This window comes from Esox lucius, chromosome 19 (assembly GCF_011004845.1).
Source record: "Esox lucius isolate fEsoLuc1 chromosome 19, fEsoLuc1.pri, whole genome shotgun sequence".
In the NCBI taxonomy this organism is placed as follows: domain Eukaryota; kingdom Metazoa; phylum Chordata; class Actinopteri; order Esociformes; family Esocidae; genus Esox; species Esox lucius.
In genome coordinates, this window is record NC_047587.1 from 25,591,930 (window position 1) to 25,618,819 (window position 26,890).

Genomic DNA, 26,890 nt, shown 5'->3' on the forward strand with positions numbered 1-26,890 from the left:
GGAAGGATTGTGTTGGAGTCTGGTAACAGAGGGGGAAGGATTGTGTTGGAGGCTGGTAACAGAGGGGGAAGGATTGTGTTGGAGGCTGGTAACAGAGGGGGAAGGATTGTGTTGGAGGCTGGTAACAGAGGGGGAAGGATTGTGTTGGAGGCTGGTAACAGAGGGGGAAGTATTGTGTTGGAGGCTGGTAACAGAGGGGGAAGGATTGTGTTGGAGGCTGGTAACAGAGGGGGAAGGATTGTGTTGGAGGCTGGTAACAGAGGGGGAAGAACTGGGTTGGAGGCTGGTAACAGTCCAGGGAGCCATGCAGGGATCCAGGCTGTTAGCACAAACGCAGTAACTGGAGTTTAGTTTTTTCTTTACATTTGCAACCAAATGCTGCAGATTTACCTGGAAAGTCTAAGGAAAAAAATTATATTCCTTGGTTTTTCCACATAATTTTTTATACTGCGTGGAACTAGCAATTAAACACCGGAAATGCTGATCTCCTACCACGACCTCTCTCAAATCTGGTCCTGAATACACAGCCGAGCCAATCAAATGCTTGACCGAGACGGAGTGCTCGAATCAGGCCATGTTATTTCTGGAGCAGACAGACGAGGCCAGGCAGGACTCCCACTGACAGACCTCCATGCAGCATTGAGCAGTAAAGCCAGGCCCATCAGAGTCAATCAGAATATCAGATGGCACCACTGGGACACAGCCTCAAGCATCCAACACCTCCCTGCCTGCCAACCCTCTTCCTCATCTGTATTCATCCAGGACAGAGAGACCATGGTCAACCACTTATGTTGTACAGAGGACACCATGCGGTGTCATCTGGGGAAAACACATTTTACTCAGTCAGAACTATAGTGGTGTCAACTTGTCTTCTACACCTGCCAATGGTTCAGATGTGGAGTCTGTTCCTTTAAAAAAATCAGAATCAGTGTATTTATGACATCGACTGAACATAAATTGAGCTGAATTCAAAAAAATTCTTCCAGACAGACATATAGTTAGGAGGCTGTTTACTTTACTCAGAGACAGCCATTCATCCATATCCTTTTAGGTTTGGAAAGTGACATGGTCACTTTGGTGCTTTCCATCGGCCGCAGTCACTCCATTCGGCATCTAGCGTTGGGACGCAACTTTGCCATGAAGTCCAGGTGAGTAAATTAGCATCTGTCTCAATTCTTTAGTTGTCCACCATCTGTCTACTGGATATTCATCACATTTCTTTTTCTCTCTCCACAGAGCTCTAACAGACGTCTTACAGCGTATTGTCCAGCTTATTCAGGAGGAGGAATGTGTGAGAGCTTCGTCTAATCTTTTGATTCTTTCCTGTCTCAAACAAACTCAGATAGTGAAATAATTATGTGTACTATGTACTGTTTACCTGTTAGAAACCTGTTCCAAATAGCTTTGGTGAAAAACCCATTGAAAGAGTCCTCATCTCCTGGAGAGACAGGACTGCTCATTCTTCTCTCCTCATAGACTGCTAGTCTGCTAACCACCATTGTCCAGGCCTGCTCTCCATTGACTTCCTGCTTCCTGATAGGAGAGCTTGTAATAATGGGGAATCTGTGGAGACACAGTCCTCTGAGACGTCCCCCTGAATGAAAGCAAGCCTTTTAATTACCCAGAATCCTCCTCCAGTGAGACATGGAACACCTCAGTGATTACACACTGGGCAGCTGAGACTGCTATAGTATATAAGGCTCATTAAAACAGGCAGGCGTTTCCCCACAGAGTATTAAAGAGCCCTCACATATTTGAGACAGACGTTTTAGGCAGAGGTTCATGTAATCTATCAAAAGTTCTGTCAGGCCCAGACTCTGGGCACTGATTGGACAGAGCGCTCCCCTCTGGCTCAGGTGTGTGTGTGTGTGTGTATCCACCCATAGCCCTTGGAATCTCTGTCAGTGTGTGATTCCAAGCTAAAGACGGGCACCACCATACTCATCAACAGCCTGGCGAGCAACGCCAGCCTGAGAAAGATAGATATCAGCGGTAACTGTATTGGAGACATCGGAGCCAAGATGCTGGCCAAGGCCTTACTCATCAACACTAAGCTCAGGTAGCCCAATCATCACCCAGTCCAACCAAGCCCCACATCTAATCATATAACCACAAACCAACCAACAGCAAACTGAGCTGACCGGTCCAGTGTATGTGTTTTAGGACGCTGGTCTGGGACAGGAACAACGTGACAGCCAAGGGGTTTCTGGATGTGGCCAACGCTCTGGAGCGGTGGGTCATGAAGTGGAAGGTTCTCCGTCCATTAAAACAGTAACGTCAGCCATCCTATCCTGCCTTTGAGTGGTCAGTTCATTCCTATCTCTGTGTGTCCATAAACACAGGAACCTCACCCTGCAGCACATGTCCATCCCCCTGAGCGACATCACGCAAGGGTATCGTAACAGTCCTGAGAAGACAGATGAGGCTCTGCAGAAGGTGGGACTGGGCTGTCCATTCAATGTCTGATTGTATGAAACCACTCGGCCTGGTGCGAAACCAACTTGGTCTGTCTGTGCTGTTGTGTGTCCAGATCCAGGCATGTCTTCTCAGGAACAATAAGGGACAGACAGGAGGCCCGGACCAGATGCTACTTCACCATCAGGGACAGAATACTACCCGCTCTAATCAGGTGGGTCAACCCTCAGTTACAGAAAGAGGCACCCTCTGTAGAACTGGCAACAACCGGTTTCAAAAGAATATGGTGGACTTTAAGAAGGTGGCCCCTCAAACTTAACTCCTTGTCCACATTTACTGGATTAGTTGAACAGTGCAGAAGAGAACCTCCCTCAACAGTCTGAGGCAGCTAGTTTCTGACATACAGGTGCTGGTCATAAAATTTGAATATCATCCAAAAGTTGATTTATTTCAGTAATTCCATTCAAAAAGTGAAATTCATTCCACACAGACTGATATATTTCAAATGTTTTTTTCTTTTAATTGTGATGATTATAACTGACAACTAATGAAAATCCCAAATTCAGTATCTCAGAATATTACTTAAGACCAAAACAAAAAAATGATTTTTAGAAATGTTGGCCAACTGAGAAGTATGAACATGAAAAGCATAAGCATGTATAGCACTCAATACTTAGTTGGGGCTCCTTTTGCCTGAATTACTGCAGCAATGTGGCGTGGCATGGAGTCGATCAGTCTGTGGCACTGCTCAGGTGTTATGAGAGCCCAGGTTGCTCTGATAGTGGCCTTCAGCTCTTCTGCATTGTTGGGTCTGGCGTATCGCATCTTCCTCTTCACAATACCCCACAGATTTTCTATAGGGTTAAGGTCAGGCGAGTTTGCCGGCCAATTAAGGACAGGGATACCATGGTCCTTAAACCAGGTACTGGTAGCTTTGGCACTGTGTGCAGGTGCCAAGTCCTGTTGGAAAATGAAATCTGCATCTCCATAAAGTTGGTCAGCAGCAGGAAGCATGAAGTGCTCTAAAACTTCCTGGTAGACGGCTGCGTTGACCTTGGACCTCAGAAAACACAGTGGACCAACACCAGCAGGTGACATGGCACCCCAAACCATCACTGACTCTGGAAACTTTACACTGGACTTCAAGCAATGTGGATTCTGTGCTTCTCCTCTCTTTCTCCAGACTCTGGGACCTTGATTTCCAAAGGAAATGCAAAATGTACTTTCATTAGAGAACATAACTCAGCAGCAGTCCAGTCCTTTTTGTCTTTAGCCCAGGCGAGACGCTTCTGACGCTGTGTCTTGTTCAAGAGTGGCTTGACACAAGGAATGCGACAGCTGAAACCCATGTCTTGCATAAGTCTGTGCGTGGTGGTTCTTGAAGCACTGACTCCAGCTGCAGTCCACTCTTTGTGAATCTCCCCCACATTTTTGAATGGGTTTTGTTTCACAATCCTCTCCAGGGTGCGGTTTTCTCTATTGCTTGTACACTTTTTTCTACCACATCTTTTCCTTCCCTTCACCTCTCTATTAATGTGCTTGGACACAGAGCTCTGTGAACAGCCAGCCTCTTTAGCCATGTCCTTTTGTGTCTTGCCCTCCTTGTGCAAGGTGTCAATGGTCGTCTTTTGGACAGCTGTCAAGTCCGCAGTCTTCCCCATGATTGTGTTGCCTACAGAACTAGACTGAGAGACCATTTAAAAGTCTTTGCAGGCGTTTTGGGTTAATTAGCTAATTAGAGTGTGGCACCAGGTGTCTTCAATATTGAACCTTTTCACAATATTCACATTTTCTGAGATACTGAATTTGGGGTTTTCATTAGTTATCAGTTATAATCATCAAGATTAAAAGAAATATACACTTGAAATCCAGTCTGTGTGGAATGAATGTATACATTACACATGTTTCACTTTTTGAATGGAATTACTGAAATAAATCAACTTTTTGATGATATTCTAATTTCATGACCAGAACCTGTAAATGTTTTATGCTGGCTACATTAAAGAGAAGATAACATACTTGTGTGCATCTACGTGTATGGTCTGTTGCTCTCGCATATTCCTAAGTCTATTCATTCCATCCCAGGTCCAGTCTCTGTGTCAGAAGTTACAAGAAAGCATCCAATCTTTAATCATAAATAATGTACCGGAAGTGAAGACAGACATCTTGGCTGCAAAAGAAGTGCATTTTAATGCCAAGACCTCCATTATGGTAAACTTTCCCTGAATCGGATAATAGATTTTTTGAATGGTGGCTAAATTGAAAATATCGTATTTGGAAATTGTTACATTTCGTGTTGCTCCACCTAGCTGCAGCCTTCACTAAAGGAACTGGGGATGACACCCTCTAGTGGCGAGGAGCTGCAAAATATATTGAAAGACACTACCAGAACAATCACCGACCAAATCACAGAGGAGATTCAGGTAATCACCGCCAATTCTACAACTGTGGTCTAGTTTGTGTAATGTATTTATAAGGACAATCAATAAGCACCAGTCACCAAACCTCTTGGTATGCAGAAACCTAAATAAAATGCAATGTCACAGACTATAAAAGGTCTTTTAAGCCTAACCCCATGGACAGTAGATCATCAGTGAATGCAAAGCATTATCAATGTCTTCCTAATAGAGTGAGTATTATGTACATAGAATGAGTCTGTTGCTTTCTGATGGCTTGTATTACTATTGCAAGTCAATGACATGGTTAGGATATACTGGTGTAAATGGTGCTGTATTACTATGACCAGTCAAAGACATGATCAAGTTATACTGGTGTAAATGGTGCTGTATTACTATGACCAGTCAAAGACATTGTCAGTTTATACTGGTAAATTAGCTTAGATTCAACTTTATTGTCATTGAAAAGGTACAAGTACAGTAAAATGAAATGCAGTTAGCATCTAACCAGAAGTGTAAATAGAAGAGAAAAGAGAAAGAAAATGTACAAGTATATTACAAGTGGAATGTATAGATGTGCAATGAAGGCAAATACAGTACAAATGGCAAAACTAAATGTGCAATGAAGGCAAATGCAGTACAAATGGCAAAACTGAAATAAAGGAGGGCTGAAAAAAAAAGTGTATGTTACAAGTGGGATAATAGTTGTTTGGGTACAAATGGCAATTTTAAATGGCATTCTAGATGTGCAATCGAGGCAAATTGAAGGAGTAAGGTAGCATGTGTAACTGGGATACAGAGATAGCAGCAATGAGGTCCCTGGGGGAGACATGTATACATACCAACTGTAAAAATGCAATTACAATGGCAATTATAAATGTGCACAGAGACAAATTGAATGTGCAAGGGGTATGTGCAACTTAAATGAAGGGATAGCAGCAGTGAAAAATTCCATGGTCAGATTTTGCAAGGCAGTGTCAGAGTAGTACAAAAGGAGTAGTGCAACAAGGTCCCTGAGAGGCGGGGGGTATGGTTAGTGATGGGTCGCGGAGTTCAGCAGGGTTACAGTAGATGGAAATAAACTGTTCCTGAGCCTGCTGGTGCGTGAACAAAGAGACCCGTACCACCTGCCTGATGGTAGGAGGGCAAACCATTTGTGGCATGGATGTGAAGTGTCCCTGGTTGATGCCGCACGTCCTGCACAGACACCGTTAGCACTGGAGGTCTACGATGGCTGGAAGCTGGGCACCAGTGATGTGCTGGGTGGTTTTTCACCACTCATTGCAGGGCCTTCCAGTCGGCTAAGGAGCAACCGCTAAATCACACTGTGGCGCAGTTTGTCAGAATGCTCTCGATTGTGCAGCAGTAAGTAAAAGTTCACAAGGATCTTGGAGGACAGACAGGTTTTCTTCAGCCTCCTCAGAAAGTACAGGCGCTGCTGTGCCTTTTTGACCAGGTTTGAGGTGTTGAGGGTCCAGGAGATGTGGACACCCAGGAATTTGAAGCTGGCCACACGCTCCACCTCAGTGCCGTCGATAAGAACGGTGGAGTGACTGCAGCCTTTAGGCTTCCTGTAATGCACAATGAGCTCCTTGGTTTTCTTTGCGTTGTGGGCCAGAGTTTTACTGGTGTAAATGGTGCTATATGTGTTGTGTGTTCCAGGAGCTGGCTCAGAGCCTGTTGCAGATGGCACAGAGTCAATGTCCCAGGGTCACGCACAGGACCAGCGTCTGTGAGCAGCTGGCTAGCTGTGTGTCTAATAAGACCAGACTGACAGCCCTCTTCGTTGAGGACACCATGAAGCAGACAGGAGACGTTATCAGCAACAAAATTAGGTAGAAACATTATGCAGATTGTAGTACACAGACGGTTACCTCACACAGGCTTTGCTGTTTTGTGTCGTCCTCAGAATGTTGCTGGGGTTGTCCACACCTCTCCTCGCCTTGTACGTACTAATGGTTTACCTTCCCCTGTGTCGTGTCTTCCAGTGAACTTAAACAGTCACTCAGTGAATCCTTGATAGGCATTCTCACTGATGAGGTTTCACGGGACCTGTCTATGGCCCAGCAGAAATTGGTGAGGGTTTTTGTGTGTGTGTACATTGTATTGTGCAGTGTGTGTTTGATTAGTATGACGAACCCCCCCCCCCCCCCCCCTTCTCCCACACACACACACCTCACCACAGGACCATCATTTGAGAGAGCAGACGAACTCTGGACACAAAACCAACGTTCCTCAGCTACGTGTTGTCAACCATGACTTCCCCATCGACGACGTAAGAGTTCCGACTGACGAAGCACCTCTTCAAATCCTGCATAGCACATCATTATATATGCTCTGCTGTTGTACCCGTCCACACAAGTATTTAGTTGAGCTGCATTGGTTCTTGTTTAATGTAACTCAGTGACTCTACGTATCCTTCTCCTCAGTACGTTCCTGTCATTTGGAGGAGCAGTTTTCACTCCAAGAGCATCCGTCCAGCCCCCTCAGTGAACAGTAACTAGGCTTGTCCAATTCTGATGTGTTGCAACAGACTTTGAGAACAGGAGGTCTGGGATGAGATCCCAGTCACCTCCGAAATGATTGGCACTCTTGACTAAGATGAGCAATAAACAACACAGGCAAAATGGGATATACTATAATTCTCCAACATGTGAATTATATTGTATTTCATTACTGAAATTAAAAGATCAGGTTTGGTGATTGGTTGTTCCATAAAATCTGCCTTAACCAGTGATTGGCTTAGAATGTTGCAGAAATAATTCCCATTTGAAAGGTCACAGGTCATGTCTGAACCATTTAATTATCTAGTTAGCAGTGAGCTCTTACTTAATAGGGTCTGAAGGGCAGTAATATGAAGACAATGGAGCGGACACAACAGAGAGAGAGGTCCAATAGAACCATAGCTCTGGATTGTTACAACCCAAATCCCTCTGAATCAGTACAGACCCAATTCCTCTGAATCAGTACAGACCCAATCCCTCAGATGTAGAACCACTCCAAATGTGTGTCATTGTGTTACACTGCGGCCAGTCGACAATATAATTACACCACCCTTTAAAAAAACCTCACATTTTGATATATGTGAGGGTGTTAATGTTTGTCATTCATGGCCCGGGACTCCAGAGGGACTTTTCCCCTATGCATCTTGGGAGTTCCCCCTACCTTGTGACAGTGCTGTGTTGTGGTGCTGAAGGGCGGAGGCTCCATATCGGAGGGGCTGGGCGTTGATGGGGGATGGTGATTGTGGTGGTTGTGGGGGTCACCACTCTCCCCTCAACAAAAGACAGTCAGCTGAGTGGTGCTCTGCCTGGCCAATAGAAAAGCTCAGTGGCTAACTGGAGCATGGCCAGGTTAGTTTCAGGCCACTGAGCCCCACTGGGAGGCCAGGAGATGGAGGGGCACCGGCTTCCAACTATTACACCACCCTCCCCTTCCAACCATTACACCACACTCCCCTCCCCCTCCAACCATTACACCACCCTCCCCTCCCCTTCCAACCATTACACCACCCTCCCCTCCCCTTCCAACCATTACACCACCCTCCCCTTCCAACCATTACACCACACTCCCCTCCCCATCCAACCATTACACCACCCTCCCCTCCCCTTCCAACCATTACACCACCCTCCCCTCCCCTTCCAACCATTACACCACACTCCCCTCCCCTCCAACCATTACACCACCCTCCCCTCCCCTCCAACCATTACACCACCCTCCCCTCCCCCTCCAACCATTACACCACCCTCCCCTCCCCTTCCAACCATTACACCACCCTCCCCTCCCCTTCCAACCATTACACCACCCTCCCCTCCCTTTCCAACCATTACACCACCCTCCCCTTCCAACCATTACACCACCCTCCCCTCCCCTTCCAACCATTACACCACTCTCCCCTTCCAACCATTACACCACCCTCCCCTCCCCTTCCAACCATTACACCACCCTCCCCTTCCAACCATTACACCACCCTCCCCTTCTAACCATTACACCACCCTCCCCTCCCCTTCCCACCATTACACCCCCACCCCCCTCCAACAGTTACACCACCCCTCCCCCTTCCTCTGTCTCCTAGTGTCTGCACGGCCGTCCTGCTCTGTTGCTACCTGTCCTCTCTTTCCCTTCCATCTTTTCCGCTCTCCTTGTCTTGTATTCCCTCCCTCAGTGTTTAGATGTGTCTCGTTACGCTCCGCTCTTCTCTGCACCGCGGAGCCTATAGCTATACCCACACGGTATATAGGATACATACATCCTTTCATCCTTATTTCCAGTTTAGATGCATTTTAGGTCTCTGCTTTTCTCTTTGTCGCCTTCTCTCTCGTTTCACTCTGTTTTCTGTTTACAGCTCACCCTCTCCCTCTCTCTTTTCCCGTCTCACATCCTCTCCTTGTGTGCTATTTCCACATTGTAGCTGGTAGTCCTATTTTTACATTCTATCGCGCGTCGTGTGTCTGTGTGGGCTGGTGTCATTCCCCCTCTCTGTGCAGGTCTCCTGGACGGGGACGGTGAGCAGCAGGCGAGAGAGAGCATGCATCATCAGCAGGAAGGAGCAGGGGGAGGAGGGGGCGTCTCGGGGGACGGAGGGAGGGGGCGGGCGCTGTCGTCGGCGTCAACGCTGTCAGTCACAGTAGCGGGCCAGCTGAAGCCCGATGGCCCCGCCCACGCTGGCCCCGCCCACACGGGGAGGAAGACGGATGCTGCCGTTGCTCCTGCTGCCGCTGCGGCTCTTAGCAACAGTGAGCCCCGGCGCCCGGAGCCCGCACCTCCTCAGCCCCCTATGGACCTCCCCATCGAAGGACACACACTGAGGCACTACACCCGCTCCAGGCCCAGACCCGTCCGCAGGAACAACAAGCAGCCCAGCAAGCCCCAGGTAACAGGCAGCACCATGCGGCACAGGGCAAATAGGATGGAGACGCGGGGAAGGAAGGCAGGCGCAGGGACTGGGAGAGACGGACGGAGAGGGGGAGATGCGGGGAGAGGCTAGTAGTGGTGACAGAGGAACGGAAGAGAACGCGCCGGGAGAGAAATGGAAATGGGTGAGGGGAGAGGAGAAGCGGTGCTGAGCAGAGAACAGTGGGGATGGAGGTAGGAGAGGCTGAGAGGCTGAGAGGGGGAGGGAAGCTGGGTTCTGATGGCGGTACTCAGGTTATTGCATCCACTGCACCAGAGGCAATGACAGGGGCTTGCAGCTACAGGCATCTCTCTCTGTCTCCACCCGCGTCTCCTTCCCTCTCCTTCCGTCTCTTTTAGCTTGTCTTGATTCTATGTCACCATCTTGTCAGTGCCGCTGCTGTAACCGTGGACGTTCTGAGGAGCTGCGTTTTCTGCATGTTTTCCCTGCATTGAGGCTGGTCCCTGTGGCTCTCAGCAGAGGGCTGGGGGCAGTCAGAGCAGAGCTCTGTTTCACCACACTGATTCTGGAGGTCTGTACTCTGGGGAACCACTGTAGCATTTGAATTATTCATGTTTTTCACATCAAGGAGGGCTATCCCTCTCCATCGCTCCCACCTTTCACTATCATTATTCTGTCGGTGCCCTCAGAAGAATCCCCCTTTTACGGAGGATAAAATATTGCTAATAAGGCCTGTGAATTGGACGTATCTGTATGTGTGCGTGAGATCATTGTCATGTTTTATTATAATGTCATACAGGGGACAGCTGGTGCTCTGTGGTGATTGGTGGAGGTCTAGGGAGCTGTGTGTGTGTTTGTACGGTTGGATGTTTTTTCCCTTGATACTCTCTGTTCTGCCAACAGCTATCTGTTTTTTGTGGGGAAAAACACTGCTCCCTGCAGCCATTTTAGGAACTAGTATAACAAACAGCTGAAACATGTTCTGTGTGTGTGGTGCGTGCGTGCCCGCGTGGTGTGCGTGCGTCCTGTGTGTTCTGCTGGAGGTGGTCAACTAATAGCTGTATTAGCAGTATGCTTGGGATTGTTACTGCTGCAGGTATCACTGTGGTTCGGGGTCTTAGCAGATCAACAGGCTGCCGGTGGTCACTGTGTTGTCATAACTGGCACAACATTCCCTCAGCCTTGTACTGTCATTCTGGATCTCCAGTGCAGTTGTCCTTGGTTACCTATGTGCCTGTGTTGTAATTGGAACAGCGCTGTCGTCGTTGACTACCAGGGCTCATGTACGCAAGGAAATAAGAATCAACCGATGGTGGGCAGTTGATTATCTTCAGCCTTGTGAGGGACCATGAGACCACTTGAGGAATGATGAAAACAGGCGTTTTTATTAGGAGCCCTGATATTGGTGAATGATCTGGATGATCTGGTGGACTGCTGATCTGCAGACGAGAGAGATAAATAATGGCAACTGGTCCTTCGGCCACCAGACATCACCTGTGTTGTTATATGGGTCACATTGTGCCGTCAGGCAGTATCAGGACGGTTCTACTCACAGAGATCGTTTGGTCCAGATCAGCTGTAGAAGTGATGGTAGTTAATAGCGGGGATGGAGGTGGTGATGGAGGTTAATGGTAGTTTATAGCAGTGATGGAGGTTAATGGTAGTTTATAGCAGTGATGGAGGTTAATGGTAGTTTATAGCAGTGATGGAGGTTAATGGTAGTTTATAGCAGTGATGGAGGTTAATGGTAGTTTATAGCAGTGATGGAGGTTAATGGTAGTTTATAGCAGTGATGGAGGTTAATGGTAGTTTATAGCAGTGATGGAGGTTAATGGTTGTTTATAGCAGTGATGGAGGTTAATGGTTGTTTATAGCAGTGATGGAGGTTAATGGTAGTTTTTAGCAGTGATGGAGGTTAATGGTAGTTTATAGCAGTGATTGAGGTTAATGGTAGTTTTTAGCAGTGATGGAGGTTAATGGTAGTTTATAGCAGTGATTGAGGTTAATGGTAGTTTTTAGCAGTGATGGAGGTTAATGGTAGTTTATAGCAGCCAGTATAGAATGTACATTATGCTGCCTGGCCCACTTGAATATGCTTAGGTTACACATTACTATTTGCTTGATGCAGCAGCTTTAAAAAAAACTGTTTTTTTATTTTATGTAAATGAGTTGCCACGTTTGCTATCACTTAGTAGTGTCGTTTTTGAAACCAAAACACTGCCAATTCAGTGGTATTAGACACTATTGTGCTAATAGTGGATACTCCTACTGAATGTTTCACTGGGGAGATGTCGGAAACCTCATGTTTCAGAACGTATGTCAGAGATCTGTCCTCCATGTTATGCCGTCCTTGTTAGATGGCTAATAGCCTTTTTAGAATGATAGAATGAGAGCTGTAAGGACCAGGGCCTCTATCTACAATAACATTGTACTGCCAAAGGTCCACCTATTGATATGCTATTAGCCACGATAGTCAATGAATTGCTAAGACAAATGTCCTTCCCCTATCTTCAGAGAGTATTCAATAGACACCCCCCTTCCAACACAATGTCTACCAGAATCGGTGCTGTACTGGATATCAAGCCATGTGTGAAAGTATGTGTCTGTTATTGTATCAATCATTCAATGAACACCATCATTCTGCATTTATAGCACATATTGTATTTTTCTCTTCCTGAAGAGGGAGTGGAGTGATGGGGATTTGTGCTCTCTGATTGGCTGAGCAAGCTGAATTATTTATAATCCATTTGTCATGCGGCATGGCGCTCCATTTGCATATGGTTTCTATAGCTGCGTTCTGCAGCCGGTCGGTTCTCCAGCTCTCTGTAACCACGGCGCCTAAAGGCATCTCTCCTCTCCTCCATGTCTGCAGTAGCTACACTCAGACTGGCTCAAACACTAAACCACCCTCCCTTTCTCTCACTTTGCTGTCACACTACCCTCAATGTACCTCTCTCTACTCTCACACTGCCTCACTAAACCCTCATACTACCCTCACTCAACACTCACATTACCCTCACTCTAACTCTACCTTTACTCTTCCCTCACATTACCCTCAATCTACCTCACACTATCCCACTCTGTCACACTACTTACAGTATACCCTCAAACTACCTTACACTACCCTCACGCTACCTCATTCTACCCTCACCCTTCCCTTACACTAACCTCATGCTACCTCATTCTACCCTCACCCTTCCCTTACACTACCCTCACGCTACCTCATTCTACCCTCACCCTTCCCTTACACTACCCTCATGCTACCTCATTCTACCCTCACCCTTCCCTTACACTACCCTCACACTACCTCATTCTACCCTCACCCTTCCCTTACACTACCCTCACACTACCTCATTCTACCCTTACCCTTCCCTTACACTACCCTCACACAACCTCATTCTACCCTACCCTTACACTACCTGACTCTTCTTTCACATTACTCTCACACTACTCTCAGCCTACCCTCACTACACCCTCACACACCCTCTCTCTCTCTCTCTCAGTATCCTCACACCACACTCTATTCTCTCTCTCCCTTATTACGTTTACACCACTGGGTAGTGTATCTCTCAGTACCCTTACACTACTCTCATACTACTCTTTCACTACTCTCACGTTTTTGCCAGACCGTGTCAGTGGAGCCGGCCAAGAAGAGCGAATGTCTCTTACTGAGTGACTGACTGAGTGACTGACTGACTGAGTGCCTGACTGACTCACTGACTGACTCACTGCCTGACCTGACTGATTGAATGTTAAATAGCGTAGTGGTTAGCGATGTGAACTCTCCATGGATCAAACAAATTAGGCATTAGGATTTGTTCAGGAAAGACAAGAACTTTGTGTTATATATTTGTGTTATATATTATGTATGTGTTATATATTGTGATGGACGAACTGCTCTGGCGACAAACATATTGCTCTTGTTTTAGACATAGTCCACATGGTGTAGTTGTCCCTCTTTCTCTACCCTCACACTACTCTCTCTCTACACTCACATTACTCCCTCTTTCTCTACCCTCACACTACTCTCTCTCTCTACACTCTCTCTACCCTCACATTACTCCCTCTTTCTCTAACCTCACACTACTCTCCCTCTACACTCTCTCTACCCTCACACTAATCTCTCTCTACACTCTCTCTACCCTCACATTACTCCCTCTTTCTCTACCCTCACACTACTCCCTCTCTATACTCTCTCTACCCTCACATTGCTCCCTCTTTCTTTACCCTCACACTACTCCCTCTCTATACTCTCTCTACCCTCACATTGCTCCCTCTTTCTTTACCCTCATACTACTTTCTCTCCACACTCTCTCTACCCTCACATTACTCCCTCTTTCTCTACCCTCACACTACACTCTCTCTACACTCACATTACTCCCTCTTTCTCTACCCTCACACTACTCTCTATCTACACTCTCTCTACCCTCCCACTACTCTCTCTCTACACTCTCTCTACCCTCACATTACTCCCTCTTTCTCTACCGTCACACTACTCCCTCTCTATACTCTCTCTACCCTCACATTGCTCCCTCTTTCTCTACTCTCTCTCTACACTCTCTCTACCCTCACACTACTCTCTCTCTACACTCTCTCTACCCTCACACTACTCCCTCTCTATACTCTCTCTACCCTCACATTGCTCCCTCTTTCAACCATCGTACTACTCTCTATTTTCCTATGTCCCTTTCCCTTTCTCTCACTTCTCACTCTCTCACAGCTTTTTCTCTCCCCACTCTCCCTCTGTCTTTCCCTCTCCCCCCCTCTGTCTCTCCCCCTTTCTCTCTCTATTTGTGTGTGTGACATTGAGAAAACAGTCCCTCCCCACTACTGTTCAGCCAATCATTGCAAACAGTTAGTCCATCAACCTGCCTCCATCCCTACTAACAGACAATAATGAATCTTTTAAATAATTTCATTGTGATCCAAACTAAAGACCTGAACCACAGGAACAGAGAGAGGGGTGTTGATGGTGTGTCTGAGAGGAACAATTATATTTTTGGAGATAAGGAGCTGCATGTTCTCCAGGGACCTAAAGCACAGCTGTGTGTGTGTGTGTGTGTTTTTGTTTGTGTGTTTGTGCCCTCGTGTTTGCGTGTTTATGTGTATTTTTGCTCACTGTATATTTGTGTCTATTGCATCTGCAAGCATAATATACTTTGTGTACATTGATCACATGATGGGTACTGTATAGCTTTGTTTATTTATTTTATTTGTATTTGTTTAGCAACGCTAAAACCACAAGGTTATCATACAATAAAATAATGTTTTTGTGCGTGTGTGTGTGTGTGTGTTTTTCCAGGTGAAGGGAGCTGAAAGTGAAGGGAATGAAGCCAACGAGAGCATGGGCAGAGTGGATGAGGGAGTAGAGGAGTTCTTCACCAAGAAGATCATCCCGGATGACCCGCTGTAAGTATCTTTATAAACCTCCTCCCAAACCCATCCACCTTTCATACTTTCACAGAACCGCACCCACACTAAACCAACCCACTAGCTCTCGACAGCGACTCGGGCGTTCGCACACCCCCATGCAGACAACACGGCCGCCCCACCGTCACACTGTACCACGAGACAGACACCCCCATGCAGACAACACGGCCGCCCCACCGTCACACTGTACCACGAGACAGACACCCCCATGCAGACAACACGGCCGCCCCACCGTCACACTGTACCACGAGACAGACACCCCCATGCAGACAACACGACCGCCCCACCGTCACACTGTACCACGAGACAGACACCCCCATGCAGACAACACGACCGCCCCACCGTCACACTGTACCACGAGACAGACACCCCCATGCAGACAACACGACCGTCACACTGTACCACGAGACAGACACCCCCATGCAGACAACACGACCGTCACACTGTACCACGAGACAGACACCCCCATGCAGACAACACGACCGTCACACTGTACCACGAGACAGACACCCCCATGCAGACAACACGACCGCCCCACCGTCACACTGCACCACGAGACAGACACCAGTATGCACTGGAACGTCGCCTGTCTGCCGTGGCTGAAGAGCATCGCAGCTCTAGATAAAGTCTGACCGCTGAACGAGCACCACCTCTGAATGGAGACTCAGTAGTGTTGTCGCTGTTTTGTGCTTCCCCTCACTTGCAGAAAAGAGAAGAGGGAGGAGATCCCTGACAAAGCACAACCCACAGAGTCCACCTCCACCTCCCTTGCCCCTCCCAGCACGTCTGCCCCGCCCTCCTCCACCACCACCACCACCTCTATCACCTCCTTCTCCTCCGCGACTGTAACCACCACCACCACCACCACCCTCCCTTCCTCCAAAAACATCAAGAAGAAGTTCGGGGACTTCTTCGCCTTCAAGAAAGGTCGTGCCGGCCGGGTGGCGAAGGGAGAGGGTGGGCTGGAGAGCAAGGTTAAAAAGACCTCCATCGCAGATCTAATCAGGCCACTCAGGGAGGCAAAGGAGCGGGAGAAAGAGAGGGAGAGGGAGAAAGAGAGGGGGAGGTTGGAAGAGCAGTGTGGTGCTATGGCCACCAGTGTTAATGATTCTGATGCCACCGCGACAGCAAGAGCAGCAGAGGACAACAACATGGCGCCCGCCGCTCCCTCTGACGTCCCCACAGCCCCCGCCTCCCTGCCAACCAGCGCCCGCACCCGAGAGGAGGTGACCCCCGTATCCCCCAGCGCTCTGACCCCCAGCCCAGTCATCAGCCCCGTTGCAGGGTTCCTGGCTGAAAGGGAGAAGAGCCGGACCCTGGAGAAGAGCCGGACCCCGGATGGGGAGAGGCGGCTGAAGGCCCCAAGGCGCTCCCTCAGGGAGGGCAAGTCCCAGTCCCTCATCCTGCTGACGGGCCTGGAGGAGGGCGCTGTCGCCCACGCCAAGGTAAACTAGACGGGGAACGTCCAAACACCTCCTGCATGGTCTTTAAGATTTTGTTGCCTTAAAGAGCCACTGGTCACATGACCATATATCTAAAATCTAAATTACGGAAGTTCTGTATTTGGTTTAGTAAATGTATATTTGAGCCAAACAATATGAGGATTTTACCCAAATGTGTAGTTTTTAATGTAGCCCAGAAAGGGAATGTTGTGCAGGATTACTTAATGGCCTTGATTTGGAGCTTGTCATAATAAAAAATAAAGCAACAAAAAAAGCAACAAAGCCCATGTGAAACTTTGGAAGTATGGATGATGGAAGAAAAATCTAACCCTGAGATATTTTATTGTTTTAAATGCAGGGACAATTGCATACATTTTAATGCCAAAGACACACCAGAATGGTGTTTCAAGAGGTCTTAAGTTCTTCCTAAATCTGAAACATGGGTTGAATACCATCAATGTCTCCCAACAAATATATCTTTCTTGAGTAATTTTGACAGAAATAATCAATCAATCAATCAAATTTATTTATAAAGCCCTTTTTACAACAGCAGTTGTCACAAAGTGCTTTACAGAGACACCCGGCCTTAAACCCCAAGAAGCAAACAACAGTAGTGTTGGATTTCAGTGGCTAGGAAAAACTCCCTAAGAAGGTCGAATTTTAGGAAGAAACCTAGAGAGGACCCAGTGGGGTGACCAGTCCTCTTCTGGCTGTGCCGGGTGAGATATTAAGAGAATAATAAATACATTTATCTGGGCTAAATCCAGAGTCTATTTGATTCTAGACTAGGTCAAAAGTATGACCAGGTGGACAAGGACAGGGACAGCAACGGGCTCCCCAAACCAGGTACTCCGCAGGTGTGGACCAGGACCTCATGTCCTCCTAAAATGTAAAACTGGAGGAGACTGAGAAAAGTTAGAAAGTGCATTTATAAATAACATAAATAAGGATTTATGTTGCCCATAAGTCTAAATGATTGACAGCTTTAATGGTTGCCAAAGGTACTTTCACCAAATAATTACTCTGTGGTGAGAAGACATACCTGGTCAATAAATCCTAATTTTATATTTCTTGGTAATTCTGAAAATGTTCTATTATTTTTCAGGTAAAGAAATGTAATTTGATCCCATTTAGATTGTGTTACAATAATAGGGATAAAGAGACATTCTGTAGTGACTCTGTACTGGTAATCCGAAAATACATCATGTACACACTGTATTTGTTCGGTTGTCCTCTTTCAGAAACACGCATCTGAGTCCACACCCAGCTTTGAACAGCGCCTTCACATCATGCTCCACCGCATGGGCGTGGCCAAAACACCACCTGCAGACACCAAAACCAGCCAGGTGTGGATTTGTTTGCATTTGTGATGTTGATGATTGAGGAGCGCTGTTACTGTTCTCTTCCTCTCTATGTCTTATGTTTTATTTTGAAATGCTTGATACCCTGAAATCAGACACTTAAACTATCATCCAACTATCTTCTAGATTAGGTTTTGAATAAGGGTTAGGTTAAGTGGTAAGTTTTGGGGTGTTGTCACGATGGGTGAGGGGAAGTACAACCCATGGGAGGTTTTAGGAAAAAAGAAAAAACTCCAGGCCAAAGACAACAGAAGAAAAAAAACACCAACAAACCAATGACAACATCTTAGAGAGCAAAAACATGAGACATTGAATTTAGATGTGCATAACGACAATTAATAACTGGTCCTCAAATAACTTTTGATGGGGAAGCTGGTTTGAAAGAAATATCTGTGCAGCTTTCTGCCAAATGTTTAATCCTGAATTGGCTTGAGTTAAAATTATTGGCCAGCCTTTATCTATTGTGTTTTCTTCCAAGCATCCATCTTCATTGGGATTAATTTAGGATTACAGAACCTTTGTGACATTTATGTAATGTGCCATGGCACTGTAGAGGATTTAATATGGCTTATCCAATGTAGTCCAGATAGGAACACACAGGGGGATAACTCATGAATAACATTCTCTATCTTCCTGTAGAACAAAGATGAAGAACTGAGGAAAGCCAACTCTGAGGGTAAGACACCACTCCTCCTCAACTGTAGGTCTGGGTTTGGGTCTGTGACTGGGTCAGGGTCTAGGACTGGGTTTGGGTCTGGTTCTGGGATTGAGTCTAGGACTGGGTCTGAGTTTGGATCTGGAACTGGTTCTGGGATTAGGTCTGGTTGTGGGATTGGATCTGGGATTGGGTCTGGGACTTGTTCTGGGATTGGATTTGGGACTGGTTCTGGGATTGGGTCTGGGACTGAGTCTGGGATTGGGTCTGGTTCTGGGAGTAGGTCTGGGACTTGGGTCTGGTTCTGGGATTGGGTCTGGTTGTGGTTCTGGGATTAGGTCTGGGACTTGGGTCTGGTTCTGGGATTGGGTCTGGTTCTGGGATTGGGTCTGGGATTGGGTCTGGTTCTGGGATTAGGTCTGCTGTTACCTCTTATTATCTTACACATCCCTTCCTGCATGTTTAAATCAGTGAAGTGACTGGAGTTGACCCTGCGTTTAGTGCAGCCATGAGGATTCAGAGCTTCACAGACCGGCTAGTCTGGGAGTCTTTACTATTTTCTGTCACCAGGGCTGGAGGTCAGTTCACACATCAACTAAGATTGGTACGCCAATGGTTTGTGGGGTACAGATGACAGTTGCAGCTCCCTGAGCTGTCTTTTGTGTGGACTTGTTTTGTGTGTCAGGTTGCTTCAGTAATGAAGGGTCTCATAATATGTGGGTTAATCTCCCAGTTTCCTCTATTTTTCTTTCACAGGTGCAATTCTTGACAAAAAAACTGAGCCCCCGCCCACATTCATAAAGCCTCGCACTATGTCCACATCAGCTTCAGGTAATTCTGACACTTTAGTGAATGGAATTCTAAGTACTCGATCCATCTACATACCACAACCCACCATGTAATTTTGCATGAATTACTCGACTGCACTTTACAACCTCCCCTACCTGTTTTCGTCCTCAGACTCCAGACGGCCAATCATAACAGGTGTGACGCCTCTGGATACCCTCCGAACAGACAGACCCCTCCTCCCAGGGCGGCCCATTGGGCCCCTTCCTCCAAAGCCGGTAGTGGCAGCCAAACCCCCTCTTCCAGCCCCCCAGCTGCACCCTGCTGCCCCCAAGATGTCCCCGGTCGTCCTCCGACAGTCCAGCACAGTCCCAGAGACCCAGCCAGCAGAGCCCTCCCAGACCCAGGACAGGGGACCCCCAAGCCCCTCCCCTTACAAAGAGAATCTGTCTTCCCCATCGCCACGCAGGGGTCCCATCTCAGTGGAGAGCCGGGTGCGCACTGGGAAAGCACAATCAGTCACTGAAGGTACATTTGCAGAGAACCACTAGGATCTCTTCACTGGGGCAGAAAGCTCATTCGATGGTGACAAAATACATGATAACCTGTGGTGTTTTTTTTGTCTGGAGAAAAAGATCAAGCTAGCTTGTATTTCTTTGTATTTCATGTCTCGCCCACTCTCTCTGATTCTTTGTTTTCCATTATGAGCATAATATGAAATTATGAAGTAACAGTAAAATAATTACTTCAGAGGGTTTTTTCATATACTGTCGTAGATAGCGGTCTTTATCACAGTGATTGTTTCACACAGTCATCAAACTGAGATCAATCTTGGGGTTCCACTGGCTAGTAGTTGGACTACTGGCTTTCACTTGACCAAGCTACTACATCTGAATGACTGACTGAACTGAATGTACAGTACATTGCACTGTCCCAAGTGCTTGAAGTAGTACCAACCCATCTTTTCATATCAATTCATGTTGATGTGATACAGTATGGGTCCACACAAAGGCTAAAAGGATGGCATCCAAAACATTTTCAGTAGAGTGACTTAAGCATCAAATGCTTACAGTTATGGTTTGTGTTTGTGTCACTGTGTGTGATTGTGTATCTGAGTCCCATGTGTCTTGGTCATCCCATAGAGAGCCTTCCTAAACCCCGCCCCCGCATGAAGCCCTCTCCCCAGCGGAGAGCTGTCTCCGTCTATGAAGACTCCCTTCTCCGGGAGCATGCAGCTCTGCTGGACCAGGAAGGTGAGCTCAGCTGAAGAGAGAGAAACAGCACCTCCTGCTGGGTGCCACTGGTTACTGCAGATGGTCAAAACAATGTTGCACTGTACATAAAGCCACTGCTGTTCAGTGTTAGTCCTGGAGTGCCAGAACACTTCTGGTTTTTCTCCCCTCCTACTAGTTAGTGACTAATTCAGATCTGGGACATCAGGTGAGTCCAATAACCTAGCAGGTAGAAACAAAAACAAAGTGGTTCATGCCTCCAGGATTTAAACTGTCTGTGTGTGTGAGTGTCTGTGTGTCTGTGTGTCTGTTCTGTATATACACACACTATATATGGCTCTGCGTTACCTCTGCCTTGTTGTGTCACTGTCAGCCTCTCCACCTCCCCATATGGTAACTAACACTTTAATAATCGTAATGGAGTCGGATACATTGAAAGGCCTACCTGTGGTCGTAGTTTCTCAGATGCACTGTGGGTGAGAGATTTGTTCTTCATCTATCAATATCCTGTCCCTCAGAGCTGAAGGTGGCATTGCCACGGTTGCAGAGGTCACCGGTCTGGAAACGCAGCAACAAAGGCGAGCTCTCTACTTGTTGTGAGGACCAGCTTCAGCGGGACCAGGGTAAGGGGGGAGGGGGGAGGGGGGGGTCTACTGTAGGTACTATGGAGGCATTTTAAAGGAGCAATTTGTAGAATTTGTGACTTGTCATATCAGAAAATATTTTTTTGCAATAATAATATAATGACAGTGTTTCACAATTTGCAACAAGTATGCAGACTATGTATTGGAAACGTAAGTCAGACAGAGACAATCTCCTCAAGTACTTTGATGAACAATGGCAGACGACAGCACGCAAAATGCCTCTGTCATTTCCTGGTTGCCAACATTTTTCGTAGTTCACTCAATTCCTGTTCATGTGAGAAAGCAAGCACTGAATAATGTACGGAATGATTGTTCCATTTAAATCGCCATGAAATATATGTAAAATATAGTAGAAGTAAAACACTACCACTAAGTGGTAAGCAGAGGGGTGTCAGTGTAAAACTGTTGTTAGAATTCACCTAGTTTCCACACATGGAGTACATTCTACACGTTTCCCTTTGAGATGTATGCTGTCCTACAAAATGGCTGCACATTTTAGGAAACTATGCCAAATATCCAAATGTTTGGGTTGCGTTCGATGAGCCTACGGCTAATGGGCATATGCCCACGTGCTCCCCTCCCCTCGGCTTTGTCCTCTGTTGTTCTGTAATTATTTCTAACCCAACCATTAGGCCCTCAGCACCACATGCACTGTAGTGCAATTACCATCTATTATATCTCATAAACCTTCTGACAAAGGGATATCCATCACAGTGTTCTGGCAAATCACCTTCAATGATTGGTCTGGAGGACTGGATATCAGGTCCTCTATAGTACAATTCATGGGATAGACTTATTAAACCAATGCTTCATCATTATGCCCATAGCACTTAGTCAATATCTACCTCATAGCATGCTATAGGGCTCATAATAAAATCTAGAATTACCTTGTTTTGCACTTGATAATGATCTAATCAAGAAACATTCATTGCTTTTTTTCCCCCTTTGAAACTTGTGGTTCATTATTCATTATCTGTGAGAAGGCCAGGGTCAGTGTTTTCCTCTGCTGTATTTGAGATTGAAACCCTATCTCTACTGTGTCTTTCCATCCAACCAAATAGCAGATGAAGTGGGGGAGGACAAGGACAGGACCGGAGAGGGTGAGGGGACGAACAGCCGGCCAGTAACGGAGGACCAGCCGCGGCCAAGCCTAGTGGGAGCCAGTCAGGGAGTGGGCATGGCAGAGAAGAAGGGGTGGATGGTCTCACAGCAGCACACAGCGCAGGCAGAAACATCAGACCAAAGAACTGAACCCCCGTTACCAGAGAGGCACATGGACTGACCTGCACAGAGTCTATTTTCTATCATGTCTACCTTTGCCTTGCACGCCATATTATGTACAAAAACAACGAATTATGAACAAAAGGTTTTAAAAAGAGTGTAAAAACATACCTATACTTGTTAATAATTATTAAAAAGTTGATTCTGAAGTGACACCAAGTGCACTGTCTTCATCACAAATTTAGATTAGCTAAAATTCTAAATAATAAACCTTGATTTATTCATTATTAAAGGTATAGCATCTTCCCTGTGAAATGCAAGGAAAATATGAAAAACAGGGAGATGGCAATTTCAGCTCATTTGTAATCAAGTTGGATTTTTCATGACCATATAAAGCAGTAGCCTGTCTCATAAGCTTTGTTTATAGGTGGCGCTGATGTTCATATTTTGTTCTGATCTTGTTCACGTTCCGGTTGTTCCCACAAGTGTAGACGATTAAAATATGAATAATTATCCAATGGCCATTAGATCTCATAAAAAGACAAGATCAGGTCGAGATCAACACAAACGATGCATGCTAGTGGCAGGTATTAGCAGGCCTAAGGTGAATGCAAGGAATACAGAGTGCAGCCTGTCCAGTGGCCTCCAACACAGCCAGTCATCTGTGTGTAATGTAGTTTCTCCACGGTAACGCCACATTGATATCTCAAACCGCCACTGAGCCGTGCTGTTGCTGGGAGATGGCTGCTGGAGCCTTCACAGGAGTGCCGTCTGTGTGGAGGCAGGAGATGAAGAATCCATCTGTGAGGGTGGGCCTGAACACACTAGCCAGACGCCATGCGCCGTTGTCAAAATGAATTCAAATCGGCCGGGTTGAAATCAATACACAACACAATTTTGATGTAAAATGTTTTATCACATTAAGATATTAACAATTGGCACTTAATTTACTGTAATAAAATCAACTGTATCTTGTAAAAACAAAATCAATCCATGGATCCAAATCGCATGGCAAATAAAGAGCATTTATTTATTGAAAACTAGACAAATCAACTTTTAGCTATATAACAACCAGTAGTGTGCAGTCATGCTACAACGAGAGACGTTAAATAGCTTTAGAAAAATAAACATTCTGTGGAACTGAGGTGTTGGGGTGTGGATGAGTGGAGCATGGCTTTCAGTATGTCAGCCTTCATCATTCCCAGGAAATAGAGCAGCTGTAGCCTGCTGCTGTGAAACACAAATCACCACAAATCTGCCCACAGATACAATAACCACTCATTAACCAAAAGCAGTATCGCCAAAATATCATAATGTAACTATAACCAGCCCGGCACACTAATGTCTTGAAGAAAATGGTATATTGTTACTGCTCTCAATCCAGCCCTGGTACTGATACTGCACTGAAAAAAAATACCTCTATGCTAAGGCCACTATCCTGCTGATAGTTTAGGACAATATGCATGCAGCCGTGCTGAATAATAAAACACAAAAACCTTTTTGTTGAACTACAAGTCTTTGCTACCCTTGGAATAAAGACCTCTGCAAAGCTAATGGTGGAACAGGACTTTTGCAGGGTCTGGTTTTTATGTTGTCTGTGCACAGGACTCAGGATATATAAGAGCCTGGAGACACTGAAAAATTCAAGATTTGGGGTCATGAGGGCTTTCAGCTGAAACTAAATCAGTCTCATGTTTGTTTTAAGTTCTCTTTGGTAAAGGTTTAAGAAATCCCACATGGGATTTTAAGGAAATCTGATTCACATTCATGGTTTAAAGTGAGGTCGCCTCTTATTTCTTTAGCATAATCAATGCCAAAGAAATAATATATTAAACTATTCCTACATACTGTACACCTTTTACATCAGGAAGGCCAATAGAAAATGTACAAAAGAAAAAGAAAACAGCAATCGTTCTTGAATACATTTCAATTCAAAGCGTATTGAGGAGTGTACTATCAAACTGGTCCACCAGAGAATTAGGAGCAGTCTGCTGCTTGTTTTAAGATGACACCCAGAAATAAGTATATTGCATACAAACTTAACAGAACCCACCGATCACCCATCCAAAAATACTCTAATAATATGGAAAAAATACAATTTAATGAAAATAACACATTTGATTCATCAACTCATTTCCCTAGGGTTGTCTTAGCATTATACAGAGATTGGGAACATAAAACTTTCTTCCTCCTCATTACCTCTAGGCTTACAAAAGAAGCAGGAATGGGCTTAAATATTATGTACAAACCTTTTTTTACACACCCCAAGTTGGAATGTTAAAATATGGCCAATCCATCTCTAATGTTAGCTACCTATAGCCTACATGTGAAGAAAACAAAACCCCACAAAGCTTAAAAAGTTGTCTGTCTGAAATATAAATTTCAATATGGTATATGGAGCACTGTGGCTCACTGTGAACACATTGTTTACATCTCACAGTCAAGACATTGTATTTAAGCTGATCGATCTGTGGTTGAGCTGTGCAGGAAGCGCTCTCTTTTAGTGTTTGTCTGAAGACGTGCAGGTTCAGACTTGTCGTATCTAAAAGGTTGTAGAACTACTGTGACAGTAGGCGTGTAGAGCAAAAATATTCTGCATGCTGGAATGTTTCATTCTCAGTCGTGTATGATACGTCTACAACACACAAAAAGAGAAGGCTAGTTCTGAGCATAGTGCAACACACACACACACAACCATCTGAATGAACACCGATTGACAAAGAGAGAGCTCCTGGTCAGCCCAGAAATATGGCTACCACTTTGGAAAACGAACAAAGAATCACATGGTAACGGTTATAGAAAATAAGGCCTCTGAAGGAACAGCTGTGTCTTGCATATGCCGTCCTGCTGATTGCATGTTCTCTCCCCCTCACTCCCTCTCCTTCCCCAAGTCCCAGTGTCCCAGTGCTAGAGTGTAGCTAGGACTCTGAGGAAGGAGATAATCAGGACACAGAAGGACTGGCCAACTCCAAACACCAAGGCCTCCAAGGAGATCATCCTCTTCCCTGCTGCTTTGTACACCCCAGCTATGGCTGCACCTACAATCACAATGAAGAAATTATATACATTTGTATGAGGAGTCCTTTTAACCTCATGGCTTAGAGTGTTGACTCAATAGGTAGGTTTGTCTACACGTACAAACAGGTGAGGAAACTCTATCCTGAGGGGGCCAAAACATCTCTTTCTACCTGCTAGGTAACTGCCATCACCTGGTGTCCCAGGTCTCAATTTAGAAAGGATGAGAACCAGAAGTGTTTTCGGTATTTGAGGCCTGGAGTTGTCTTGCCCAGGTGTAAAATAGCATATAATGTTCATGAGAGAAGGCGAATAACTCACTGGTAAGGACACCGCCAAACACAGGGCCCACAATGCCCATAAGTAGGATGGCTATGGGCATGAAGCGAGCCATCTTGTGCTGTCGCAGGGTGGCAAGGGCCAGGAGCGCAGCAGGGAGGTGAAACACGAGCGAAGAAACTGCAGCCCACAAGAAGACACCATACCACATCTCTGAGAAAAGAGTGAAGGAAATTAACAAAGCGCATAATCATACAGCTATGTGTAGCATAGTATACACAAATTTAGTCTGAAAAGAACTCATGAATACAATACTAACCTTACCTAGCAGTAAGTGCTAAACTGTATATCCGTATTGCTGATGTAAAACTGACCCATACTAGCTAACTACATTACCCTGCGAAATAATCCAAGCTGTTTACGATTACATATTTATATAAATCTCTCTGTCACTTGCCACTAATCTGTAGAATAATCCGTCTCTCACAAAGGACAATTTCTCTTAAAACGAAGATGGCTGCTACTCCTAGAATGGATTAATATTGGGGACTAAGTGCCGATGTCTGCTTTGTATGAGATTGTTATTGCCGGCTGGCTAGTTAGCACTTAGCCCTTCTTAGCTATCTTAGCTTAGGTTTAGCTATCCTAACTAAGTTAGCGAACTAGCTATCCTATGTAGAGTAGCTAGCTAACTTTAGGTATTTTTTTTTAGCAATTTCTTTACCAGTAGTAGTAGTTAGCAACACTAAATTAATAACCTGTCTTACAGTTAACATGGGGAGGGGTTGCTTATATCTAACGCGATTCAACTGGCTAAAGTCAGAGAGAGGCTGCGAATTGAATCTCACCTGAGAAGTCGCTAAGCGATGTGTCGTTGCCTCGATTGGTGCCATTTTTCCTTGGAACCAAATTCAAGCTAAGAATTTGCTGAACAAACCCAATTTCGTTATATCCGTTCTGCATGTCTTATGCACAGAACACCACAAGCATGTGTGAGAGACCACGAATATCCGAGTAACACCATGAGAACAATAATTTTGGATCCAGCAAGTTCACAGGGATTGATCTTCCTGAATGCAGCCACTAGCTTAGCTTGATCCTTGATGTCAACACAACTTGGTTAGGACCAGTTTGACGTCACGTCGCACCAGACTGATAG

General features: G+C 45.8%; 2 protein-coding genes across 3 annotated transcripts in view; one reads left to right on the forward strand and one right to left on the reverse strand.

Moving 5' to 3' along the window:
* The window catches only part of carmil2 (capping protein regulator and myosin 1 linker 2), a 37,058-nt gene extending 13,783 nt beyond the window's left edge, over window positions 1-23,275 (forward strand). For both annotated transcript variants that reach the window (XM_010883861.4, XM_020056809.2), the window contains 22 exons: window positions 1,052-1,148; window positions 1,237-1,291; window positions 1,887-2,059; window positions 2,164-2,232; window positions 2,343-2,436; window positions 2,531-2,629; window positions 4,501-4,626; window positions 4,725-4,838; window positions 6,474-6,646; window positions 6,800-6,887; window positions 6,997-7,086; window positions 7,241-7,307; window positions 9,299-9,684; window positions 14,969-15,075; window positions 15,803-16,541; window positions 17,780-17,884; window positions 18,539-18,575; window positions 19,311-19,385; window positions 19,515-19,868; window positions 20,483-20,593; window positions 21,091-21,195; window positions 22,278-23,275. In XM_010883861.4, the coding sequence (XP_010882163.2) occupies window positions 1,052-1,148; window positions 1,237-1,291; window positions 1,887-2,059; window positions 2,164-2,232; window positions 2,343-2,436; window positions 2,531-2,629; window positions 4,501-4,626; window positions 4,725-4,838; window positions 6,474-6,646; window positions 6,800-6,887; window positions 6,997-7,086; window positions 7,241-7,307; window positions 9,299-9,684; window positions 14,969-15,075; window positions 15,803-16,541; window positions 17,780-17,884; window positions 18,539-18,575; window positions 19,311-19,385; window positions 19,515-19,868; window positions 20,483-20,593; window positions 21,091-21,195; window positions 22,278-22,498 (3,485 nt within the window). In that variant the 3' untranslated portion in view covers window positions 22,499-23,275. The remainder of the gene's footprint in view (window positions 1-1,051; window positions 1,149-1,236; window positions 1,292-1,886; window positions 2,060-2,163; window positions 2,233-2,342; window positions 2,437-2,530; window positions 2,630-4,500; window positions 4,627-4,724; window positions 4,839-6,473; window positions 6,647-6,799; window positions 6,888-6,996; window positions 7,087-7,240; window positions 7,308-9,298; window positions 9,685-14,968; window positions 15,076-15,802; window positions 16,542-17,779; window positions 17,885-18,538; window positions 18,576-19,310; window positions 19,386-19,514; window positions 19,869-20,482; window positions 20,594-21,090; window positions 21,196-22,277) is intronic.
* A 57-nt stretch (window positions 23,276-23,332) lies between these two features.
* On the reverse strand, window positions 23,333-26,862 carry tmem170a (transmembrane protein 170A). The gene is made up of 3 exons (XM_010883860.4): window positions 26,580-26,862; window positions 25,774-25,944; window positions 23,333-25,475 (listed from the first exon to the last, which is right to left on the reverse strand). Exons 1-3 carry the CDS (start codon window positions 26,692-26,694, stop codon window positions 25,345-25,347), a joined length of 417 nt encoding a protein of 138 aa, XP_010882162.1. The 5' UTR covers window positions 26,695-26,862; the 3' UTR covers window positions 23,333-25,344.
* Window positions 26,863-26,890: the final 28 nt, after the last annotated feature.

Bases quoted from the DNA above. Each gene is read 5' to 3' on its own strand.
- tmem170a (XM_010883860.4), bottom strand. From the start codon at position 26,694: ATGCAGAACGGATATAACGAAATTGGGTTTGTTCAGCAAATTCTTAGC. The intron at 25,945-26,579 runs GTGAGATTCAAT...CTCTTTTCTCAG, and splicing joins ATCGCTTAGCGACTTCTCAG to AGATGTGGTATGGTGTCTTC. The intron at 25,476-25,773 runs GTGAGTTATTCG...TTGTGATTGTAG, and splicing joins GTTTGGCGGTGTCCTTACCA to GTGCAGCCATAGCTGGGGTG.